The following is a 16,066-nucleotide window of genomic DNA, read 5'->3' on the forward strand; positions in this document are numbered from 1 at the left end:
CCTGATCTGTGGGCCGCAGAACGGATGCTGTGCTAGCGGCACGAACACAACACAAATCTCCGCGTCCATCCCTAGCGGGGCTCTGGGGTGACCAGGCGCCTTGTCAGGAGCAGCAGGACTTTGAAAGGAATCTTTATTTTCTGAGCAGAAGGCCTCGAGGGTGGGCTTCAAATACCCAGTCGGACGTGTCGTGGACAGATGCCCGCCGGCCGGGCTCTGTGGTCCCACCGCTGGGGCACAGGTGGAGGACACCTAGCACCACTCCTCGGGCCCTCATTCCAGCATGGTCACTGGGCACCGGCTCCCTCTTGAAGTCACCAGCCGCGTCGGCCCCTCCCAAGAGAGCCAGCCCGTGCTCCGGGGCTGTCAAGGCAGGCGCCGACTTCTCTTGGCTGCGGAGGTCCGGGACGGCGTCTCCCTCCAGGACCGGGCCGTCTCATCCACACCGAAAACCAGCTGCTTAGTGCAGCCGCCCTCGCTGACTATCTGAGCTCGATCTTCTGGAAAACTGGCTGCTTCGTTCTGCACTCGTAGGTTGTGGAGACGGCTTCTTTCCTGAACCCTCCGGAACCAGCCTCTGTTGGCTTACGGCTCTCCTCCCGCGGCTCCCTCGCCTCCCCCAGCCGTCGTGGGACGGACGAGAGGGAGGGCCCTGCTCCGGGCCAGGCCTTGGCTTAAGACGACGTCGTGTCTGATCTGATCTCCCATCCGACCACCCGACTTTCTCCACATCGGCAACGAGGCTGTTTTCCTTCCTTACCATCCGCGCGTTCGCGGGAGAAGCAGCTGTACTTTCCTTCAAGAGTCACTCCTTTGCGCTCACAACCGGGCGAACCCTTTGGTGCAAGAGGCCTCGCTTTCAGCCTGTCTCGGGCTTTGATGCCTTCTCACTGAGCTTAATCACTTCGGCTTTTGATTTAAAGTGAGACACATGTGACCTTTTCCCCCACGGGGACACCCAGCGGCCACTGCAGGGATATTAACCGGCCTGATGTGAGTGTCGTGTCTCAGGGAAAAGGGCTGCTCGAGGACAGCGTGGTCCGTGGGGCCCCAGAACAATTACAGTCGTAACTTCAGAGATACTGATCGCAGGTCACCGCCACAGAAGTCTGAACTGCCGTGAGAATTACCAAAACGCGACCCAGACACGAAGTGAGCTAATGCTGCCGGGAAAATGGCACCAACTGACTTGCCGGACGCGGGGTCGCGTGTGCGCCTTCCATACGTGAAGAAGATGCGACAGGATGACGAATGCCCCGAGCTGCCTGGAGCAACATGAGGTGCGTGCAATCAGGCGACAAATACGTGGTTTCTTTTAACCGGAGCAAATGTATCTTTTAAAAAGTTGACTTATTTAGGTCATCTCTGTACCCAGCCTGGGCCTCGAACCCACGACCCCAAGACCAAGAGCCTCATGCTCTTCCGGCTGAGCCCACCAGGAGCCCCTGACTGGAGGAAACATTTGCTTTTTTACTTAAACAAAAGCAACTTCTGTTTCTTATATGCTTGCACAGTTAGGTGCCGTGTCCCATGTGTTTACGTAGGCATTTGGATCTCCAAATGAACCACACGAAACGACTTATTCCTGACGCACAGGAATCCCCTCACATTACACTTTCCCCAACACAGCGTTTCAGTTTCAGCCGAGAAAACCTATCTCTATAACGCACACTTGTGTTCCACGAACAGAGGTATGTAAGCTTTTCCACGCAGCCGACAGCCTGTCTCAGAGGCGGGTGCCAGCATGGGGGACTCGAGAGAGCCAACACCGGCCGTCAGAGAGAAGCGGCCGTTCGTGCCTCTGCTCCTGGGTGAGGTGCGTGCAGAACATTCTAGATTTGAAGACAGTAATACAAAAAGAAGAAATTTGTATTTGAAATCTTACAGAAATAGGTCACACGCATAAAAAATGTTTGAGGCTGGTTATTTGGTTATTTTCCCCATCAGGTATACCTTCTCTCTCTCTGTCTTTAGGTATAACTTATATACATTATACACAAGCCCAGTGCGTTTTTATAAATGTGTGCCCCCACCTAACCCAGTACCCAGATCAAGATACTGTGGATACCCAGCAGGCTCCAGTTGAGGCCGGCCTCCGCCTCGCAGAGGGGACCGACCTTCTGACCCGCAGCCAGAGAACTCACGTTCTGCACAGTGCCTCCCCTGTGTCGGGGTCGTGAACGTGATCTCTGTGAGACCCGTCCCTGTGGGCATGAGGAGGGGTCTTGCCCACGGCGACCCGTGTGCAGCGTCCCACTGTGCGACCCCATCTGTTCTACAGGAAGGGGCAGGTGGGTTACTTCCTGTTGCTGGTACCAATAAAAGACACCGGTGTGAACATTCTGTCCCCTGTGGCCCCCGGCGCTGCGTCCTCACAGGCAGCAGGTGAGGGCTGAAGGCACGGTGTTAGGCTCTGGGGAGGCAGCAACCACCAGCCACACCGCGGTCTCTTCTTTCGTGTGCTGTCACTGCACTGTCATCACCTCTGGAATGCAGCCGACACAAGAACACAGGAGGGGCGTGGCCTGGCCCAGCAGAAAAGGGCCAGAGGGGGTCTCGCGGCGTGTCCTTGCCCCCCCACCCCGAACCCTCGCTTGGCGCTCCTCACACGTAGACTGCCTGGGTCTGTATGAGGGGGACAAACAGCTCAGACATTCATTTCCTTTTTCGGAAGACAAAGTCGGCTTTATAGAGACAGGCCTTTCTCGCTTTAAAATTAAACTCCTATCTTTAGCGCAGCACCGCATTAGAGGAGTACTGTGCCCGCTGTAAGGAAGACGAGACGGTGACACAGTCAGCCTGTCTTTAAGCCATGCCCAGTAGGCAAGAAAGCCCTCTGAGCAGGCTGAGGAGGCTGTGGGCTCTCTCCGGCCGGCCTGTGAGGGCTCCTGCAGGCAAAGGGGCACCCCGGGAGGTCGCGGGCTGGATGGGGAGAGGGCCCCCTGCCAGGAGCGAGTGCCTTAGGTCAGGGCTGGGCGGCCAGGGGCAAGCGGGAGAAGGTGAGGGAGCCCTGACCCCCCTGGAGTACGCAAGGAAAGGCAGCAGCCGTATTTACCGGCAGTGACCGCCCTCAACGGTGTCGGTCCTAAGAACGGAAGATTCCAGTCGACACCTGTTGATGCTCATCTATTAGAAGACGTTTGGGCGAGATTACTGACAAAGCAACTTGGGAGTCAATCTTTCAAACAAGAATACAGCTCCTTACCCAGGGGCACAAGCTGGCCCCACAGAAGGGAGTAGGGGTGCTGTGCCTCGCATGGCCCAAGGACCCGTGAGGGTTGGGGATTTGTCACCAGGTCACGATGAGACAGAAACAGAAGGCAAGTCTCTTTAAAAAATTCCAGAGCAATCTGAAATAGTAATTTTTAGGTCTGTTGGAGTTCATATAAACAAACTTGGCTCATGTTCTGCATATTAAAAAAACCTGTTTTGTCTTTTCTAGTACTTGTTTTTATTTTATTTTACAAGGGTATCAGGCCTACAACGGTTTAGGAAAAAGCCCCAAAACAGACCCTCCGTCCCTGACCACTGGAGAAGCCTGCAGTGGGCTGCCTCCTGCCCAGGGCCCCACATCCTGGGAGGAACACTCGGGCCTTGTTAGCCATCTGCTAAAAATAGTCCACTTGTGGGCGCTCTGCCAACAGCAAAAAGGAATTAAGGCTTTATTTACGACAACAAGCAAAGCCAATAAAAGCACGTTCCACTCCCAGGTGATGGCTGCGGTGCTCCTTTGCAGAATCCCCACAAGTGGCTCAAATCTCCCACTCGACCTATTCTCTTAGTGTTGGGTCAGGAGAGGCCAGAAGGTGTTCTGGGACCGTCCTCGGGAGCCTGGCGTGGGCTGAGGGATACGGCCTGGGATTTCAGAGGCTCTCAGCTGCCATGGAGCACGCCCTGAGTGAGAGTGAGAAGCCCTTTGAGAATTCATGTGCACCCCCTACTCCTCCCACTGGGTACGTGCTACGTGCTTAGTCTTCAAGCCAGCCCTGGGAGAAAAGTATCACCCGCACTTGATAGAGCATATTGTGCTTATTTTACAGATGAATGAGTTAAAGCAGAGGGTGAACAATTCACACAGGGTCACGATAGCCAGGATTTTTAATTCTCATGTGGCTGACTCCAGGGTCTAGATCCTTTCTAGTATTGCCTTCTTGAAAAGGACAGTCAAGGACAGGAAAGACCGTCTTCAGTTCTAATGTGCAGCGTGCTCTGTTTTCCCGCCACTGCCCGTGCCCCTGGCCCCGGGGTCCCGCTAGCCTGCCATGGCCTAAGGGGCCCTGCGCTGTCTGTCCCCCTCACCCGCTGCGCTCTGGCCACTGCGGTGGTCTTTCTGTGCTCAGACATACTTGGCCCCTCCCGCCTCGCCTCGGGACCTTGCACTTGGTACGCTCTCTCCCTGGAATGTTCTTCCCATGTGTCCCCACGCTGGCCCTCCCCTCCTGTGCCGTCCTCTCTGTCACAGCGGCTGAGTGAGGAGGCTGGACCTTGAGGACAAGACGAATGCAGGGACAGCTCACAGTCTGACGGACCAGTCAGTCATCCTGGGCAGTCATCCTGTGGTAGCCACTGGCTGATTTTAAGTGTGAGAATGAGAGGGTCAGATTTTAGATACGGCTGTGGCTGAGGCAGGGAACGGGGACGCTGACATTCACGTCACCCCCATCTCCCTGCTTACGTGTCTCCGCCCACTACTCCCGTTGGAAGAGGCCCCAGTCCTGGCCACGCGCTTCCCCTCACCCCTACCACCTACAATGCCCACCTGACAAACACCCCAATCAAAGATGGGGTAGGGAATATCCAACTCACCTGTGATACCAGTACTGCTTGGACCCCGTAGCCCACAGTGACAACAATAAGACATTCTCACTCATGGACGGCAATACTACATCCTACCAGAACACTAACGAAGGATGTCAGATACTGCAAGAATGGTCAGTTACGGCTCGGGGCACCTGGGGGGGCTCAGTCGGTTAAGCGTCTGACACTCGACTGCCGCTCAGGTCACGATCTCATGGTTTGTGAGTTCGAGCCCCCTGTTGGGCTTTGCACCGACAGCATGGAGCCTGCCTGGTTTTCTCTCCCTCTGCCCCTCCCCGCTCATGCTCTCTGTCTCAAAATAAATAAACTTAGAAAAGAAGAATGATCAGTTATGCCTTAAGTAGGGATTTAACTCTGGAATACAGGGCTAGCTCAAACCCAAGCAAAATGTCCCACATTGTGCATCACGTTACACTCCTTACAAGTTTTTAGAAAAATAATGTATTTAAAATACAGAGCCAACAGTATACTTAATAGAAAAACTATTATAGACAACATCTTTAAGAATAAAAGCAGGCAGGGACCTAGTTAATATAAAAATTGGCAAGGGATGCCTCAAGAGAAATTGACATATGTAACAAACACTGAAAATGGAGAAAGAAGATGCTTTCAACAAGTGACGTGTGTCAATTATGTCTCAAAAAATGGGGGGAAAAGAGACAGCTGTGCATGCAGAAAACCCAAGGAAATCAGTCAGAGTTCATGTGATCAATACTGGAAAACACAAGGTAAGTGTCTAAAAATGAACTGCATATGCACACAGAAAACACAGACCCAACAAATTCGGGGAAAATGAAACACCATTAGAGCAGCGGCAGGAGCTCTGAGTGGATGGGCAGTAAGTCAGTAAGGGACGCGAGACACAAAATTAAGTCATCAAAGCAGCACAGGACAAATAAAGGGCAGGGGGAACAGGTGGCGGGGAGGCCCCAACTGAGCAGAGACGTCCTAGAACCCAGGCGGTTGGGCAGGCGAGGCGCGGTGCGGACCAGGACCCCGGGGGGCATCTTGTACAGCCTCAGAGATGGGCTCTGAACGGAATCTGGGAGCCATGTGGGGTCTGAGATGTCCGATGCGTGAGTGTGGGTTATACGGACTCACACACTTAACAGAGCTCGGCCGGCTGCACGCTCGAGGTCTGCTCACTGTATGTGCATGGTCCCAATGCCGAGAAAAAGCCCACAACTCACCAGCCGGGTCCTGAGCCTCGTATATAAACACGTGAAACCGCTCAGAAGACTGAGTGGTGAACCCGTTAGCTGCTTCCCACTCCCTAAGCTTCGGTCACATCCAGCGTGGGTGGGGGGCTTCTGAGAACAGTCTCCTGACTGGTGTTGTTACTCATGCTCCTTCCCTCTGCCTGAAAGGGATTTCCTGAGCTCGTCTGCCTTGCAAATTCCAACGGATCTTTCACCTTGGCTCAACACATCCGGGCTCTGGCACTGTCCCTGACCCCTCCAAGGACCCACGGGCTCCTGGTGCTCCCCTGCCGCACCCCAGCAGAGCAGCACGGGCCGGCACTCTGCAACCCTGAGCAAACCTTCACTCACTCGCGGTCAGTCGTGCATGAGCTGGTGGTATTTACATTCAGCAGCTCTAGTTCGGAGAATAGGTAATAGTGACTATTTATTTATTCTTATTTATTTTTGAGACAGACAGAGACAGAGCATGAGCAGGGGAGGGGCAGAGAGAAAGGGAGACACAGAATCGGAAACAGGCTCCAGGCTCCGAGCTGTCAGCACAGAGAGCCTGACGCGGGGCTCAAACTCACGGAATGTGAGATCACGACCTGAGCTGAAGTCGGACGCTCAACCGACTGAGCCACCCAGGAGCCCCAACAGTGACTTTTTAAAATACAAATCAATGCAAGAAAATATTCTGTCTGGGCAGAAGTATAAGATGGGCTAGGGAACGGCTGTTCTTGGAGCCCACTCCATATCCAAACTGGCTCGCTCAGATTTCCGCACTAAACGATCACCACTGTCTGCAGCTTGCCTCTTACCAAGATATGCTTTAACTTAAACAATTTAGATTTTTGACAGCACGAAACTTCTGTTCAAAAGTAAACGCGTCACCTTGCCTATCAATGTTTCCTATAGCTCGTTGTAAACGTACGTACCGAAGAGCGCCCGGCAAGCGTAGTGTTCAAACTCCCCCCAGCACGACGTGCCCTCACATGCGCTGAGGCCGCACGACAAAGCAGCTAGACCGACCCTGCAGCAGGGTTCTGGACTGAATCCAGGCTCAGCCACACGTTAGCTGGGTGACCTCGGGAAATCCCCTGTGCCGTAAAACGGGGGTGTCACAGGGAGGGTTCACTTCCTTTATCCTCAGTTCCAAAATCTAACAAGCACCAAAAACTGGTGATTTGTTTTTCTTTTGCATTTGAAGCAAGCGAATTTCACGGCACAACGTGACCTGAATGGACGTGAACTCTGTACCTATTCCTGTTAACATGAACATTCGTGTTTTGCTGTTTACCCCTGGGATGCCCCTGGAACACTACCTAAACCCACGGCACGTGCACCACACCACATTAGCTTTCTCTGGTGCAACAATACTGGATTCTGAAGAACACAAAACCTTCCAGAACTTCGATTAAAGGATTCCGGACCCCTCTCCTCCTCGGGTGGCGGGGGGGGGGGGGGGGGGGGGCTGGCCAGACTGGACTCCCCACACGAGAAATGCGTCGGGTGGCGGCAGCACGTGGGAGACGTCGCGTACAACCTGAGGGGCCCGACTGTGCCAACGGTGCGTGCTGAGGAACACCGCCTTCGTCCCGACCGGCAGCGGCGGAGCATGGAGCCCGCGTGACGTCTCTGGCCCCCCTGAGCTCTCCGAGGCGGCAGGCGTGCTGAGGGCAGCCCCAGTACGTCCTGTGCTCAGGGCACTGGCCGCTCCAGCAGTGAAAACGGGCTTCCCTGAACCTGAGTGTGCGGGCTGCTCTAACTGTGAACTACAGGTTCAAAGAAACGAAAGCCACGTAGAAACGATGTTGACGAACGCTGCGCAACACAGACTAAGGTCACTGTCTCATGACACCGTTACTCGGCGATTAAAAGCGTCAGTGCCTGGAAGACAGGAAGTGACGTGAGAACCGCACCTCCCACCGCCCCGCCCCTTGTTGGTGTCTGGTCTCTCGGCCTACAGTCGAACAGCGTCTTGGCTTCAGGGAGCGTTTACTTGATCACAGCACGAGGGACCGGCTGTGCCCTGCCCAGGAGACGTACGGAGTCGAGAATCTGTGCCCGCAGTCCTGGCTCTGCTCAGCCATCCTTTTCAGGCCGCTCCAGGAAGATGGAACCAGCCGTGCAGGGGACGGGGGAGTGGGCTCTGAGGCTGAGGGCACAGGAGTGCGTGGCATGGGGCCCCGAGTCCGAAGGGCCCTTGTGTCAAGGGACACACAGAGACCGCTCTGCCTTTCCACTTCCTCTCTGCCCCAGGAGACATCTGAGGTGGCTGTCACTCGGGCTGTCCAGACACATGGGGGGGGGGGGGGGGGCGGGCGGTATGTGTCGGAGCACGAGAGGAGAGGCACCGGGCAGGCAAGGCCTGGGCCCTCGGCTGTCCGGTCACACGTCCTTCCTGCAGCAGCAAAATGCAGGCTCTTACATGCGAGCTGACACTTAAGGGGGAGCTGCTTCTGCGAAAACCACAGGGATGCTAACACCTCCGAGCCCCCAATGCCACCAGCAACATCTCAGAAACCTGGTGGAAAAGGGAATCCAAGAAGAGGAAATGGCCCACTGTTGCCGGCGTTAGGGGCCAGATGTGAGACAAACTCTCTGGTTTTGAAAAGGATGAACCTTTCCGATCGTCTGCAGCACAGCAGACCGCACCAGCGCGTCACACGCGGAGGGGGTCCCAGTTACCAGGATGACCAGGAATCTCTCCTCTTTCTCGAGCCAGCGCTGGTCCTCCTCCATTTCCTGCTGCTGCCGGATCAGCCGCTCTTCCACCAGCTGGGTGGGCAGCACCTGCCCGATCCCGCGCAGGTCCAGGGCCGCAGAGTCCTGGCGGGAGGGAAATACAAGAGCGCATCCACTCTCAGGGGCCTACTGGGGATAGTTCTGCTGTTTTCTGTGTCTTTCCAAAGGAAATGAAGCAGAACGGCAAGGGCGGTGGAGAGAGGGCCTCTCACACTCCGCTCACGGGAGCGACTTTCCCAGAGGCGGCTCGTCACCTCCTACCGAGCATCTTTGCCAAGTACAAGGTCGTTCAGCCCACAGCTCCACCTGCAGGGACTTATTCTAGAGAAACAATCCAAGGAACGTGCAGAGAATACATCACTGGCTACGGTGAAGGAGTGAAAACAGTCTGGAGGTGGACCAGAAGGAGGGTTAAACTCGATGCACACGCTGCGGCAGACCGAGCAATTGTTAAACACGCTCACTCCAAGGACGAGGGCACGGCAGTGACCACAGGTGTTCTGGGAGTCCAAGAAACAACATTTACTATCACAGGAGCGGTTCTCGGTTTACCAGGCAAATCTGGTGAAAGTTACCATGGCCCACAGAGCGGCAGGCTCTGTCCCCCTGCCCTGCTTCTCCCGGGGAACGTGCCTCCCGCACACGCTCATTACGCTCAGGCTGGTGTTCCGCCTTTCGGACGGGCGGGCTAATGGTGGCGGCGTCTCTTGGTTTCAGTGAAAAGGACGCACAGACTAGGAAGCACTGGGGCACATGGAGCACCCTGGTGTTCGAATGAGGTCACCGAAATCAACAACTCACTTTGGGCAAAGCTTCATGCTAACACACGAACATCCAGCTTACCTCCACGTTGGGCTGCCACATCGATATCTCCTGTGGTCTGTGATTCCATGAGTCCGTCTGGTCCAAAAGAGATGCCTGACCCGGGTAGATGCTGCCAGCCGTGGCTGTGACCCCATGTGAGCCAGGATAGCCAGACACCTGCGAATGGGAGGCAGCGGGGGTCACACTCCTGCACAGCTGTGCCCTCCACACGCAGGCCAGCGGCTCAGATGACAAAGAACACCGTGGAAACGCAACAGTGGTGCCCGAGACATCCACATCTGGATCCCCGGAACCCGGGGCTGTGCCCCCTCACGTGGCAAAGGGACTTCACACACGGGATTGTAAATAAGGAGACCTGAGACGCGGCGGTCACCCTGGATTAACCGAGCGGACCTAACAGGAGAAGCAGGTTCCTGACAAGGGCCAAGGGGGGCCGAAGGGGAGAGAAGGGGAGATGTGGCTACTGAAGCGTGCTCAGAGAGGTACGGCAGGGCCGGTTCTGAAGGCTGGGGAAGGGCTCACTGGCCAAGTGAAGCAGGGGGCCTCCGGAAGCTGGTCAAGGCAAGGCAATGGATTCTCAACTAAAGCCCCAAAAAGGCAATCCACGAAGGCCGCATCGAGAGCTAAAGCGAACACGCCAGCAAGTCGGAAATTACTTCCCGTGCCAATTCTGCAGCTTCGATGCCAAAGCGACAGGGACCGCCGTCACGGCTCTGTGGCACTGCTCCCGAGCGCTCTTCTCTAATGAGCTAGAGCTGGCGGTGAGCAAAGTCCGGCCCCGTGTCCCCACAGCGGTAGCCATGGTAGAGACAAGGCGCTCAGGTGCACGTGCAGAAAGAGTTCAGGGCAGAAGGAAAACGAGGGGGCTGTTTATGTGGTTCCCTCCCTCAGTCACGAGAAAAAGAGGGGAAGGAAGCGGCATTTGCTTCCATAACTCACTAGGCGAGTACTGTGTGGCCAGAGTCGTCGGTTAATCCTTCAATGAGATAAAGCACAGCCAAACCCGTATTTCCAAACATCAACACGTTCTTCAACAAAGATTTCGTGCATCGGTTAGGTCTCCAGGCATGGATTTATCCCCAAATTGCATAGTGACAACTAATAAACTTTCAAATAAGATGTATAGACCGTTCTCATAGTTTACTTAAAGGAAAATATTTTTTTAAACATTTATTTTTTGAGAGAGAGAGAGAGAGAGAGAGAGAGAGCGCGCGCGCGCAGGAGAGAGGCAGAGCGAGGGGGGACAGAAGATCTGCCCCGACAGCATGGAGCCCAACGCGGGGCCTGAACTCATGAACCGCGAGATCATGACCTGAGCCAAAGTTGGACACTCAACCGACTGAGCCCCCTGGGGCTCCCCCTTGAATGAAGATATTTTAACAAAAAAATTCCACTAACATAAAGTGTCCTATCGCTATTTTTGGTCGGAAGGGACACACTACTGCCAGAGAACTTTCAGGAATTTGCACAGGAGATTTCAAGTGTTCTGTGGCAGCCACACAGTGGAGTGACGGGATCCAGTGAACATTTTAGGCCAAGAAGGAACGTGAGACAGTGGCAGGCAATGGCCCGCTGCTGTTCCCATTTGCAGGACAAAGAAACCTGGTGCCTGGGGGAGGCGAATCGTTCATTTCTTCAATGAAAATAGGAGTATTTTAATTTCTCCCCCGAATCCTTCCTCTGTTCTATACACGCCTGTAGGCACTTCAAGTGGAAGCAAGTCTCCGTCCTCACGGGCTTCCACTCCACGGGGCGGCGGCCACTGACCAACGGGCACCAGAGCCCCAGGTCGTGAAAGCCGCGCAGACCGGTGCCCTGACCGCATGCTCTCTCGGTCTCGTCAGCGGATGTGGCCGCGTTTTCTCTCAAGAAGCCTGGGGTCCGGTGCCTGCCCGGGGCCCGGCTTCCCTCCTTGGGCCACCCACACCCCTCCGGCTGCTCTGAGCGCTGCCCTAGGTCCGGGTTCCGGCTCTTCAGCCGTGATGAGTCACGGCCAGGCAAGCTGTAACCCACGCTTCCGGCGACCGAGGGGCCCAGGAGCGCCTCCCTCGAGGGCGGAGGGCACAGGGACAGTCAGTCACCGCCAGCCTGCGGAATGAGGAGCTGCCCCGGAGGACCCGATGGTTCACCCTCCCCTGGCAAGTGGGGGTCTCAGGACAGGGTCTCCCAAACAGGGCTGCCAGTCCTGTACCAGAGCTCCTGGGGGTGCCTGCTCACGATGGAAAACTGCCGGGCCCCCGTTCAGAATTAGTACGCGGGGGTCCGGAGGCAGTCAGCCAGGCAAAGAGCCACCGCGTGTCCACTTTCCGCGTTCTGTCTAGCAACATCCTTCTAGCTCGGAATGGCCTGCCCTCACCCGGCAGCCCAGCACCGCACAGGGAAGAGTGTTGTGTTGTCCATACTGACCCAAGAGGCCTGGCTTTAAATAGAGTTGAGAGGCATGTAAAGGAATAAAAGTGCTTTCATCTGAGTGAAGGAGGCACAGTAAGCGGGCTTCTGTTTGCTCCCTGAGACACGGGTAACTCAGGGGAGACGGCAGTAAGGGAGGTTCTCCCTCCCCAGACAGACACTCGAGGACCACCCGCTGTTTGTTTAGCGTCTGAGTCCTTCTCCGGTCAAGCACTTTCTATTAGAGGCCGGGTGTCACGGCTCACCCAGCCAGCCAGCTATGGATTTCGGTGCAGTCACCTCAGAGGTGCGGCAACGGCAAAGCCGATACCAATTATAAGAGGGGGTTTTATTTCCCAGAAGCGATTTGGCCCGCTACCCACATAACATCACTACGGCTAAACAATCTGTGGAATAGTCCCCAGCACTACAAAGGAGTGAATTAGTGACACCCTCATCGGGACGTCAACGCACAGACATCACACCAGTCAGAGGAGCTGAGCACGGGGGACGAGCACACCCTGTCTGATCGTTTATCTGAAAGCCAAGGACACGCCACGCCAACCTCTCCTCACAGTCAGAGGGTGGCTGCACCGGGTGGCGGGCGACACGGGGAGGGGAGGGGACCCTCCAGGCTTACAGCAGTGTTCTCCAGCCGGTGTGGCGCGGGGAGCACGGTGTCCACTTCGGTCAGAACTGGGTCGAGTATACCTCCACAGGGCAAATACCCTTCCCTCAGAAACAGAAACATTACTGACTTCGCTTCTGGTCCTTTCCTTTCGAGGACAGTCTTTCCCAATTTGCGTAAGCTGCTTATTAGCCTGGAAGTCTGACAAGCTTTCCACCCCCTGTCCATATGGCATCTGTCCAGTTCGCAAGGTACGATCGAATGTTGTTTTTGCCTTCCAGAAAAACCGCCCAGGTCATCACTACCTCTGCGCAGTAGGAGCCGCTGGGTTCGCCTGCGCCTCCCCGAACAGAGGAAGGCGACGGGGCTGAGGACGTGGCACAGGACACACGCCCAGCTGTGTGAAGGCCACCCTCTGGGGGTCAACACGCCATCCACTTACAGCTACTAGTCAGAGTACTTTCTCAGCTCTCTGCGTGCCAAATCACTCGTAAGTACAGAAATGAAAAAATGAATACATGTGACGCACCTCCCCACCCCAAACGTGAAGAAGAATGCATCTCACATCTGTCACGACTGGCATATCATACCTGGTAATGATTGGTCTGTACCATGTGCTGGGGACTGGGATAAAATCCTTCGCTGGACCGTGGACTGGGGTAACCAGGTCTGCTGGGCTGTGAACAAATCAAGAGAGCGTCGTATGAATGAGTGTTTTGATAATTCTGTTAAGTCTATGTTTCACTGAAAAGAACAGAAAAAGGTATTTCTCCAAAACGCTTCCGTCGGAAAGAATGATCAAGGGTGTCAAGGCACTTCAGCGGGGGAAGCAGCCTGTCCCAGCGACGTCCGGGGCACAGGATACCGCCACGTGACACAACAAAGCCGCACCCCTGCCTCACGACACACACAAAGATGAGCTCAAAACAGATCGTGGATCTACACGGAAGCGGCAAAACTGCAACACTCAGGGGAGAACAGGCATCTCTGTGACCTGGGTGAGGCGACCGTTCCCTCGATACGACACCAGAAGCTCAATCGAGAGCGAAGAAAGATAACCCGCGCTTCGCCAGAATTAAAAGCTCTCGTGTTGCAAGTGAGGCCGCCGAGAAAGAGAAAGAGAAAGAGACAGCCCACGGAGTCTAAGAAAATAGCGGCTGATCACTTGGGAGACAGACCCAGCAAACACAAAGAACGCCTGTAACTCAACGATGAAACGACTATCTGGCTGAACATGGGCGAAGGGCGAGAGGCCCCAGGGAGATCCACCGGTGGCCAGGAAGACCCGGCACCCAGGAGACGCACGTCAGGAGGCTCTCCGAGCCGGGGCCGAGCCCGTGCTCCTTCCGCTCTGCTGCTTCCTGGCTGTGTGACCGCGGGCGGGCGAGGGAGCCCACTGGCTTCTGCATCTATCGAACAGGAATCCAGCTAGAGGGACGGTGAAGTCACTCCCAGCTCTAGAATTCTCGGTCTGTCTGTGGCATACATGAATTCAAAGTTCATAGCAAAAGTGGTTTAGCCTGAAATAGAAGATAAGCCCATGAAATCTTCTAACCCTGAGGGACTGAACGGAGGACAAACCCACTGCTCTCCAGCCAAATGAAGACCAGAATAAAAGCAGATGGACTCAGGTACCAGCAAAGCCCAGGGGAGGAAAGAAACGCCTCAGGGTCTGCGTCTCCTCCCGACGACGCACGTGGTCCTGCAGGAGCACACGCTCTGCTTGGCTTCTGGGTGTCTAGGACCCTCTCATCACCCCACAGCTCTGCTCACACGGCCCACTGCCCGGATGCCTCCTGCCTCAGCCTGGGAAGCTCCACCCCAACTTCTGAGTCTTCTACGGTGATTCCGTGCAACCTCCTGATTTCTCCCACAGACGTGACATCTAAGTCCTCGGCTCTCCTCCGTCACGCGATTCAAATCCTGACTGGGATTGCGGCTGCCTCTGTACCTGCCCAAGCCCTGCTACTGTGGGGGCTGTGAAATCTCTGCGGGTGGGGGTGCCTGGGCGGCTCAGTCGGTTAAGAGTCCGACTTCGGCTCAGGTCACGATCTTGTAGCTTGTGAGTTCAAGCCCCGCGTCGGGCTCTGTGCTGACACCTCGGAGCCTGGAGCCTGCTTCAGATTCTGTGTGTCCCTCTCTCTTCGCCCCTCCCCCACTCACACTCTGACTCTCTCTCTCTCTCTCTCTCAAAAATAAAGATTAAAAAAAAAAAAAATCTCTCGGGTGGAAATGCTCCCTTAGCCCATGAGCCTGCATTACAGTGGCCCAGATGCGGTTTACCCCAAACTTAACCAAATAGGAGGATGGATCCCCGAGACCCCCGGAAGCAGGACAGGGACATCAAGGGGGTGTCACAGGCTTTACTCTGTGTTCTACGGTGGCATTTTCTACAAGTATGTTCCATGATGCCTGAGGGACTACTCTTCAGATATATATTTTTAAAGATTTCATTTGAACAAGTAGTGAAGGAGAGGCAAAAAGAAAACAGTTCCATTATCTCTGTTCTATGACACTGGACCGGCAACACTCATTTTTTTTTAAGTTCATTTATTTTTGAGAGAGAGAAAGCACAAGCGGGAGGGGCAGAGAGGGAGGGGGGAGATCCAAGCAGTGCAAGATCCAAGCAGGATCTGCACTGTCTGTGCGGAGCCTGGTGTGGGGCTCGAACCCACGAACCACGAGACCACGACCCGAGCCATGGCTTCACCGACTGAGCCGCCCAGGCACCCGCAACACTCATTTCAAAGGTATGTGTTAACACGTATGCACCGCCATGGCGGTGTAGGACTCCTGGAGTCCAAGCGCGGGAGGAGGCAGAATCAGGACAGTAAGCAGCTCTCTGATGGTCGTACAGTTGTGTCCCGTGGCTTGAGTCCTGGAGGTTGCATGTAAGTACCAGGCAAAAATAACAACTTTTCCTCAGTGTGTCCGTGTGCACCGAGCTGACGTGCTTTCCATACGATTTGACAGTTGGAGGAGCAATGTCACCGGGCGGTATTATCACCCTTTTTCAGAGGATAAAGCCGAGGCTCAGACAACTTCGTCAACGTGAAGAGACTGCACCGTCCACGCGGGCAGACCTGCTCGACCCCCAAATCCGCTGTGCGGTGACGCCGCCCTGTGGCAAGTGTGCTTGGGCTCGACGAATAAAACGGAAAATACAGAAGGAACTGATGAGGGGCCGGCAAAGTCACCACACAACGTCCCACAGGGACTCAAATACCTGAGTGGGTAACAAAAGAGAGCACTTGCAAGGTTCCATTTCAAAATAAAACAACAGGGAAAAGGATGAAAACGGGCTTTATGGCAGACAAGACGATCGCGAAACCGAATTCCGCGAACCCGCGAACACGGAGAGCGCGTGTCCCGTCAGACGGCTGTTCGTGTTCCCTACGAGCAGGACGCCACGGGCTGTGGTCAGGGCTGTTCACCTCTGCGCCGCCACGTTCCCGACGGGGTCACGGGGGCGGGGCTG

General features: G+C 55.1%; 1 protein-coding gene across 30 annotated transcripts in view; it reads right to left on the reverse strand.

The window, feature by feature from the left end:
* Window positions 1–16,066, reverse strand: part of PTK2 (protein tyrosine kinase 2) — a 258,384-nt gene that overhangs the window by 17,129 nt on the left and 225,189 nt on the right. For all 30 annotated transcript variants that reach the window (XM_045049564.1, XM_045049561.1, XM_023248624.2 and 27 more), the window contains 3 exons: window positions 13,179–13,265; window positions 9,591–9,728; window positions 8,691–8,831 (listed from right to left, as the gene is read on the reverse strand). In XM_045049564.1, coding sequence (XP_044905499.1) covers window positions 8,691–8,831; window positions 9,591–9,728; window positions 13,179–13,265 — 366 coding nt within the window. The remainder of the gene's footprint in view (window positions 1–8,690; window positions 8,832–9,590; window positions 9,729–13,178; window positions 13,266–16,066) is intronic.

This window comes from Felis catus, chromosome F2 (genome assembly GCF_018350175.1).
Source record: "Felis catus isolate Fca126 chromosome F2, F.catus_Fca126_mat1.0, whole genome shotgun sequence".
NCBI lineage: Eukaryota > Metazoa > Chordata > Mammalia > Carnivora > Felidae > Felis > Felis catus.